The 9483-nt window shown below is 37.7% G+C and overlaps 2 protein-coding genes and 1 long non-coding RNA gene across 3 annotated transcripts; 1 reads left to right on the top strand and 2 right to left on the bottom strand.

Annotated features, from left to right (window-relative positions):
* LOC109184320 (uncharacterized mitochondrial protein AtMg00810-like) lies at positions 1-671 on the top strand. Its single transcript, XM_019334317.1, has 2 exons — positions 1-548; positions 647-671. The coding sequence occupies exons 1-2, from the start codon at positions 1-3 to the stop codon at positions 669-671; spliced, it is 573 nt and encodes a 190-aa protein (XP_019189862.1).
* An 879-nt stretch (positions 672-1550) lies between these two features.
* LOC109184322 lies at positions 1551-2292 on the bottom strand. The gene is made up of 4 exons (XM_019334318.1): positions 2247-2292; positions 2000-2187; positions 1673-1932; positions 1551-1584 (listed from the first exon to the last, which is right to left on the bottom strand). The coding sequence occupies exons 1-4, from the start codon at positions 2290-2292 to the stop codon at positions 1581-1583; spliced, it is 498 nt and encodes a 165-aa protein (XP_019189863.1). The 3' UTR covers positions 1551-1580.
* Positions 2293-7718: 5426 nt separating this feature from the next.
* Positions 7719-8082, bottom strand: LOC109184296. Its single transcript, XR_002054743.1, has 2 exons — positions 7991-8082; positions 7719-7754 (listed from the first exon to the last, which is right to left on the bottom strand). It is a non-coding gene; the product is annotated as an uncharacterized LOC109184296 (long non-coding RNA).
* Between the last annotated feature and the right edge of the window lie 1401 nt (positions 8083-9483).

Genomic DNA, 9483 nt, shown 5'->3' on the forward strand with positions numbered 1-9483 from the left:
ATGCGAGATATCTTGAGCCGTGCAGGTATGGTGGACTGCAAGCCGTTGGCTACTCCGGTGCCTGTGACTCGACCCGTTTCTGAATCTGTGGTTCCTTATGCTGATCCCACGCAGTATCGCAGTCTTGCTGGGGCTCTGCAGTATCTTACTGTCACTCGCCCGGATTTATCTTTTGCTGTGAATCGGGTCTGTCAGCATATGCACTCCCTGACCACTGAGCATTGGGCAATGCTCAAACGTGTTCTGCGGTACGTTAAAGGCACTTTGCATTTTGGTCTGTTTATTCGCCCATCCTCCTCTGTTGCAGTGCATGCTTTTTCGGATTCGGACTGGGCTGGGGACCCCGCTGACAGAAAGTCTACTAGCGGCTTTGCGGTTTTTCTTGGTGACAATCTGATCTCTTGGTCTTGCCGGAAGCAACGTACGGTTGCTCGTTCGTCTACAGAGGCCGAGTACAAGGCACTAGCTGACGTGTCTGCTGAGGTCACCTGGTTGATTTCTCTATTGCATGAACTTCGGTTGCCGTTGGCAGCTCCTCCCACTCTCTGGTGTGATAATCTGGGTGCAACTTATCTCTGTTCCAACCCGGTGTTCCATGCTCGTACGAAACATGTGGAAATTGACTATCACTTTGTTCGTGACAAAGTGGCAAAGAAAGAGTTGCAAGTTAGCTTCATTTCTACTAAGGATCAGCTGGCTGACGTGTTCACTAAAGCTCTCCCTGGTCCGCGTTTCTCTACTCTGTGTGGCAAGCTCAATGTTGTAGCTAGTCCACCTTGTGCTTGAGGGGGAGTATTAGGACTCTATTATTATTAGTATTCGTTACCTATTGTTACTAGTGTTAGTCTTGTATTAGGTTTGCTATTCGCTACTATATATATTCCTGTACAGACTTATTATCTGATTCATTCAGAAATATTATATCCTCATCTTAATCACTTCATCCACCGAAACTTTGACACAGTTATACAACAGTGGTTGGTGATCCACCAAAGTCTCGTCAGTACTTGGGTGAACCATACCCTTTGCAACATCAATTGGTGTTCCATTGGGACATACTGCTAGTAAACACCTTTTTGTACTCTATTATTCAAAATTGTGTGTTAATCTTTATCTAACAAGAAATAATTTTTTGATATATGAAATAACTTTTAATATTACCTGAATTGTTGTAACTGGATATGTGTCAACTGAATGACAACTGCTACGAGTAGGGGGTGGATCACGAAGCGGTGGATCAGGCAAGACCCCTCCTGAAAATAGATGTGTCCTCGATATGTTCTTCATCAAAAACTTGAGTTGTTAGTCCATTGTTTCAATCTTGGGATTCATCTTTGCTTCCACCTCCATTATAGTATTTTGCCTACATTTCTCTAACATTTGTTGGACAACAGCTTCTGAGTAAACCCCACTCGATGTGCTTTGTTTCCGATTTGGTCTACCAAACACTTCTTGGATGGTAGAGTATGAACCAATTGCTCTTACAGAACCTGAATTATCATCCTTTCCAAGAGCTACTGACAATACGTCATGGTGTCGTTTTGCTTCAAATTTTCCTTGATCAAGTTCTTCACATTTTTCTATCTGTTCCAACAAATTAAAATAAGTCAAGTACTAGTATTTTTATAAATATTATGTACTATTATGACATTTAAAAAAATATAATACTTACAATTTTATGAAACACTTCCTGTGTTTTTTCATTTGGAATAAAGTAACTTCCATCATCTGCTTTTTTTTTGTTCTTGCTCGTATCCAATCAAAGCTGCGATCATCGGACAACAAAGACGAGCTAACTGACGCACACGAAGATTGTGAAGATAGGGGATCTTCTTTCATCCACTCTTGTCGTCTCTTCGCATATCCACTAGAACCTAAGAAGTGTGGATGCTCATTTAACGCCTGCAATTCCCTAGCCTTCTGACTTCTTTCCTATAATTTCACAGACATGTTAATATTAATAAAACACTTTACTTATAACTAAATGATCTAAATATACCTTAAACTCTTCAGACTGCCGACTAGCTACAAACTTCGCCCATTGTTCTGCACTCAAAAAGTCATAAAGTTCTGTAGGAGAGTTATACGTTTGATGCTTCTTGTGTACAAACTCACGTAATAATCTACTCTTGAAGTCTCCCCATCTCGTCCGTGCAATTTTCAAAACCACCAACTTCTTTGAAGCATCTTCAATACCAAATTTCCCCTGAATAGTTTAACGCACATAAGCAACATAATATATATACTTGACTTATTGTTATTAATATAAAGTTCTTTAATATACCTTAACATCTTCCCAAATGGTATTTTTAAGATTTGAATCTACCTCATGCCAATTCTTGAAATTGATATTAACACGAGCACGAACCAAAGTCCCAATGTATGTAGAAAACTCAGTAGAATGTTCTCCAGTTATCCTACTACTTTCATCAAACTGAACTGAAAGATCCGAAGCCTTTTTTTTTTCTCAATTTTTTACATGTTGTAGGCCCTCTTTTTTTGCGTTCAGTAGCTTTAGTAGGAGGGTCTGAAGATATAGATTGATCAGGCATGATTATCTATATATACCTGCACAAACAAAATAAAATTATTAGTAAACATGTTATATTGCATTTCAACTTGAACAAAATAGTCTTAAAAATTATTTAACAATTTATAAAGCTTACAATATTACAACCGATTGTCAACCCACAATCCTTCTTCATGATCACTACGCATGTAACTTATTTCAAGGTTATCTTCTTCTAAAGGTAAAGACTGAACTCCAATAGAAAATGGAGGAGTTTCATCAAAATGATCATACTCTTCTTCATCCACAACATCACCAACACCAACAATAGATCTTTTGCTTTGTAACACAATTGACCACTTATTATCAACAGGATCAGAAACATAAAACACTTGTTTTGCCTAAGATGCAAGTATGAATGGTTCATCATGATAACCCAACCGTTCAAAATCAACCAAAGTAAAACCGAATTCATCTATCCGAACGCCTCTTCTATTATCGACCCAACTACATTTGAATAGAGGAATTTTAAACACTTTGTAATCAAGTTCCCAAATTTCTTCAATCACACCATAATAAGACATAGCAGCATCAATCGGTTTAGTATCCTTAGCACTTGAATAATCTTTTGATAATGCTACTTGTGTAACCCCACTATTTTGCACCACACTCTTTTCATCTTGTCGCTTGGTGTAAAATGTATATCCATTTATGTCATAACCTTCATAACAACTTACAAGCAAATCAGGTCCATATGCTAACCATTTGATGGTTTCACTGACTTGAGATAAGTCGTCTTTCATCACTGTATCTTTGAACCATGTGATGAATGTGCGATTGTGTTCAATGGTCACCCATCTTTCACCCTTTAAAGGATTTTGTTCTCTTATCAGGGATATGTGTTGGTCCAAGTATGGATGTACCTCAGAAAGATGTTGCAATACGAGATTATGTGCCTTATTTCGCAACTGCAAAGGTGGAGAAACTGGTTTGTACCCAATAGTACCTTTCCCAGTGAGTCTTCCTTCATGACGAGACTTAGAAACACCAATTGACTCAACATTAGCTAAATAATCAGTACAAAAATCAATGACTTCTTCAGCACCATAACCTTCAATTATACTCCCTTCAGGTCGATACCGGTTTCTCACATATCCTTTCAATATTCCCATATATCTTTCAAACGGATACATGTACCTCAAAAAAACCAGACCACACATCTTAATTTCTCTCACCAAATGAACAATCAAGTGCACCATAATATCAAAAAAAGATGGAGGAAAATACATTTCAAATTGACACAAAGTAACAACCACATCAGCCTGCAAATCATCTAATACATCTAGATCAATAACTTTACTGCAAATAGCATTGAAGAAGAAACAAAGCTTTGTTATAGCCCGCCTAACATGTTTCGGTAGGATGTCTCGAATAGCAATTGGTAACATGTGTTGCATTAATACATGACAGTCATGAGACTTCATGCCAACCAACTTAAGGTCCTTCATCGACACAAGTTTCTTAATATTCGACGAATACCCAGAAGGAACCTTGACACCATTTAAACAGGCACAAAAACTTGTTTTTTCTTTTTTGGATAAAGTATGACAAGCTGGAGGTAAGTATGTCCGCTTTCCTAACTCTTGTGGTGCTAACTTATCCCGTATTCCCATTTCAACCATATCCTTTCTAACCTTAACACTATCTTTCGTCTTCCCTAGAATGTTTAACAGTGTCCCAATAATGTTGTCACAAACATTTTTTTCAACATGCATAACATCAAGACAGTGTCTAACTGATAAATGCTCCCAATATGGTAGATCCCAAAATATAGACCTCTTCTTCCAAGGAGTCGTTTGACTAGTCTTACAAGTCTTACCAAAATCAACTTCAATATTCTTAACACGTTCATAAATAGTATCTCCAGATAAAGGTAAACGAGCAACTCGAGTCTCAAGATTTCCATTAAAAGCCTTTCTCTTCTTACGATAAGGATGACCCGTAGGGAGAAATGTCTTGTGGCTCATGAACACATTCTTTTTACAGTTACTCAACCATAGACTGGAAGTTTCATCTTCACAAATTGGGCATGCCTTAGCTCCTTTAGTAGTATAATAACCCGATAGGTTACCATAAGCTGGGAAATCATTTATTGTGCAAAAAATCATTGCACGTAAGGTAAATCTGCTTCGAGTATAAGCATCATAAACCGGCACACCTTCATTCCACAAAATCTTTAAATCCTCAACAAGTGGCGCTAGATATACATCAATGTCATTTCCTGGTTGTTTAGGCCCTGATATCAACAACGACAACATGATGTGTTTTCTTTTCATACACAACCAAGGAGGAAGATTGTAAACTACTAAAAGAACAGGCCAAGTACTATGTCGACTGCTCATGTTACCATGAGGATTCATTCCATCAGTACACAGTCCAAGTCTAAGATTTCTATTTTCAGAACCGAAATCAGGCAGCCTCCTATCAATATTTCTCCATTGAGGTGAATCAGCTGGATGTCTCAGTTTTCCATCTTCTTTTCTTCCAATAGCATGCCATTGCAAATTTTTTGCCTCTCTTGGATTAGCAAACATGCGTTTAAATCTTGGTATTACGGGTAAGTACCATAATACTTTGGCTGGGGGACCTTTCTTATTCTTACATGCATCTTTGTTTTTATAACGTGATGCTCCACACTTTGGACACACATGCAAGTCTTTGTAATCTTTCCAATACAAAATACAATCATTTGGACATGCATGTATCCTCTCAATGTCCATACCCAAAGGGCACAACATTTTTTTTGCTTTGTAAGTTGAATTAGGAAGTTCATTGTCACCCGGAAGCATGTCTTTTATTAGTTCTAATAATCCCGTGAAACTCTTATCACTCCATCCATTTTTTGCTTTTAAATTATATAATTTAAGCACTCCAGATAACTTAGTAAATTTAGTACTTCCAGGGAACAACGGTTTTTCAGCATTGTCAAATAAACTTTTAAATTCAGGAGGCATTTCACTAAAATCTTCCTGCACATCACGCATCATTTCATCTATTCGATCATTATCTTCATCATTCTCATCATTGCTAACATGAGATGCATTATTCTTCTCATTATCTTCAAGAGTTTGACAATTTGCTTTAGTTTTACCGTGTGCATGCGTTCCACTATCTATATAAGTTTCCTTAATTACACTTGTACTAGGAATTAAGCTTTCACCGTGCCATATCCATCTTGTGTATCCTTCCTTAAAATCACGACGTATCAAATGACTCTTCACTTCATCAGAACTACGATATCTTTTAAAATTCTGACAATCGCAACACGGGCACACAATAAAGTCCTCCCCCTTTTTACTCATATTTTCTTCAGCACATTGTATAAACTCTTGAACCCCTTGCATATATGGGAATGTAGTGCGTTTTCCAAGCATCCAACTCCTATCCATATCTGTGAATTCATAAAATACTACTCTAAGTACTAATCAGATATGGATACGCAATGGTTACTTAATTGTCTTTGGGGAATGCTCACCAAAATCAAGTATGACTAAGATTATAATTTGTTGCATGTTGAGCAATCAAATGCAGTCATTCAACTTAGCATAACAGATGTTTACAAGTAATGAAGAGGATTGTCTAATAGCATTATAACGGCATGTCAATTCTAATATTTGGGGCATAGGAATAGATGGAATACTTACTTGCAGCGGATAATCACTAGTTGAGGTTTCAGAGCCTTAGGTCCATTTCGTATCCCTCTCTTGTGACGAGAAACCTGCATTATTGAATGTATACCACCAAATAAATGTCAACTGAAATAAGAGATAGAAGTCTGTTTTAGGCCCTAGACTGTTAGAACTTTTGACCGTTAGTAGCCCATCTATTACCAAATAAAGGGCAGTTATGGTCATTGGTTAAGTGAATGCATCACATGCTGCTCCAACATGGAGGCTAGCAGTTATTTTCTTTATATCTAAAAACAAATCAATGGATAATGCATGATAGATTATCTTTCAATTCAATGCATGGTAGATTATCATTCAATTCAGTCAAGCAAAAAACTAACAGTCATTATTAATATAATGTGAGTTGTAATTTCACTAGCATGCCATTAATGGCTGCCATGGCAGCTCATGGAAGAAGAAGACGAAGCGTCTTCTTCTAAACTGGAAGACAACGCTGCCATGGCAGCTTGGTTGGTTACCAAGCTGCCATGGCAGCAACTAATTAAAAAAATATATATTTAACTTTTTATTAAGATGTAAGTAGATGCCAAGTCAGCTAATTTTAAGTCATTATTTGATAGTAACCTGTAAAAAAAATCTAATTGCATTTTTCTTTAGAGTTGAAATCATTTCTTTTTTCTTCTTAAACTGCCTTACTCGGACACAATTTGGTCAGTTGGAAAAACCTAGATATGATTCAGGCCTTAATCCAATGAAGAAAAGTAAACTGGAGAAAAAAATTAAAGCAGAAAGAGGTTAGACTAAACAATGAGGAAAATAGGAAATCCTGGCCAACTTCCAAGAATAGTTTACCTATACATCAAAAGGATACGGATGTTGGAACCAACACCATGCTACAAAACAAATAAAGTGTCACTGTGCAGGATCCTAAAGTTAAAATATGACGGCATATAGAATGATTAGAATCTATTCAAAAGTAGTAATTTTGTTGTCCTAATGCAGAATTCAACTTCAGTGGCAAAATCTGATAAGAACTTCTTCACATATTGACACATACAGCAGAGGCAAAATAGTGGAATAAGATGACCACTTCTTTACCCTGTTTTTAATATACATAAGGCTGCTATATAAAAAAAACAGTGAATTTAAATCATTTAGGGCAATATAGGAGAAAATTCGTTATTAAGAGCATGAAAGTGTTGGGATCTTATACTGGGATTGGGAGGAATATGGTGGCCTAAATCCGATGGCCTGTGCACCAATCTGTCAAGGATGCGTTCTTAGGACTTTGGGCGGAACCTTTTAGAAAAAGAGAAAGCAAGATAAAATGGAACTTGGCCCATATTAGCTTATTACTTTGGTTAATTTGGAACAAGAGAAACTGACTATGCTTTGAAGAGTCCAGACATTTTTATGGATGAAAAGCAGACTAACTATAGCTCATGAATAGATCTCTAGGATAACATTATAAATGAATTCAGAATAGAGGGCTTGTTGAACTACACAACTTTTTTTTTCTTCCCTTTTCCTTCAGTAGCAGACTGCTGTCTGCCTATCTGTAGAAAAAAAGAGATTCCAGAAATGACTCTTGACAATATACAAGTTTTTTTATCTTTTACTTCACGATATGAAAACCCATATTTCCATACGTAGCGGAAAATAAGAAATCACATTTTCTTTAAATAGCTAAGATCAAATGATCTTTTGGTTAAGACCATCTAGTTTAAGAGCTAGTGCCCCTAGGGTATTCTGAGTATCCTCTTCAGAGAGGATAAGGAGCAGAGGGACTTACTAACTCCTCCACCCGCTTTATTGCCTGAATTATCAAATGAAGACCCTTTTGACGAACCAGTCTAGTAATGCATATAACCAAAGTCACTTGATGAATTATTAGACTCTAACCCATTCAATCCAATAGTGATTTTGCCTATTGTTATCCAATGACAAACAAATTAAACACTGCATTGATCAATTTCAATAATTCTGTTCACTCCAACTCAAATACCCAATCAAAGAATCCCTCTGTATTAAAATAGCCATTCACGAGTTGAAACAAAAGTTGTAATTGCAAAAATCAAGTATTTACCATGTCAAAATTTGTATACTTATAACAGTTTTTACTACATTGTCTAACCTGTACGGGAGTGGCAGTGGCGCGGCAGTGGTGCGGCGTCGGGAAAGGGAGGCGGCAGTGGCGTCGGCTAGGGGCGACAGTGGCGCCGGCAGGCCGGGGATGGCGGCTTGGCTGTAGCGGTGCGTCGTGGTGTGGGCGTGCAACGGTTGCTGTGCGTGTGGCGGTGCATCGCGGTGGTCTCCGCCAACGGCGTGGTGGCGGTGGGTCGCCGGGCAAGAGCGTCGAGGTCGGATGGGAGCAGATCGATTGCGTGGTCGCCGGAGAGAGCAGAGGCAGATCGAGAGCGTCGATGGAGTATTTTGAGCAGCGGGTTGTCGATGTCTTCTGATTGAATAGATCTAGGTTAATCTTAGGCAAGGCAACCATTTCTATTAGAAATGGTTTCCTATTACAAATTAATTTTTTTAAAAATAAATACAAAATACAATGGGCAACCATTAAAGCTAACAATGGTGACCGATTATTGATCACTTATTTACAAAATTGCCACCGCGAATTTTTGGGCTAAGATTAGACAACCATTCTTTCAACAATGGTGGCCTATGGTCAATCTTCTATGTTCAATTTTGTACTAGTGATACAATTAATGAATTTGTGATCTAGTTCTTTGATCACTAAGCCCACACTAATCACACCACTCCAGTGCATCTAGCATTGCCACCAGGATTTCACAACTCCGTGTGACAATCCTCTATCTACACTCCAGTAGAGAAACAACTTGTTTAAAAAAGAAGATTTTTCTTTCTTCCAACTTTGAGACTTCTGAATGAATTCTTCAATGTATAGCAAGTCTCTCTTTGAGATGAGGATTTCTGTAAGCTCTTTGATATGATTTTCACTTGATTGAATATTCGTATATAGCTGTCATTCACTTGATGTCACACTTGTTGAATTTTCTCGCAAAATTTGTTTTTTGTTCCCCGTACCTAGTTTCTTCAGATCTTCATCCTTATATAGGTGTTTGATAATTTGTCCACAATGCCAGAAAAAATTGAAGGAGAAGAACATAACATGAAAAACCAAAAAACCATTGGATTAACCGGTTAATTGACGATAAACTTAACAAAGGACAAAAAGTGGCACGATTAGAAAGAGAGTCAATCGTTATGGTGTGCAACCGTTTGCACCATGCATGGTGCACACGGTTGCAA

The sequence above is a fragment of the Ipomoea nil genome, unplaced genomic scaffold (genome assembly GCF_001879475.1).
Source record: "Ipomoea nil cultivar Tokyo-kokei standard unplaced genomic scaffold, Asagao_1.1 scaffold1259, whole genome shotgun sequence".
Classification (NCBI taxonomy): Eukaryota; Viridiplantae; Streptophyta; class Magnoliopsida; order Solanales; family Convolvulaceae; genus Ipomoea; species Ipomoea nil.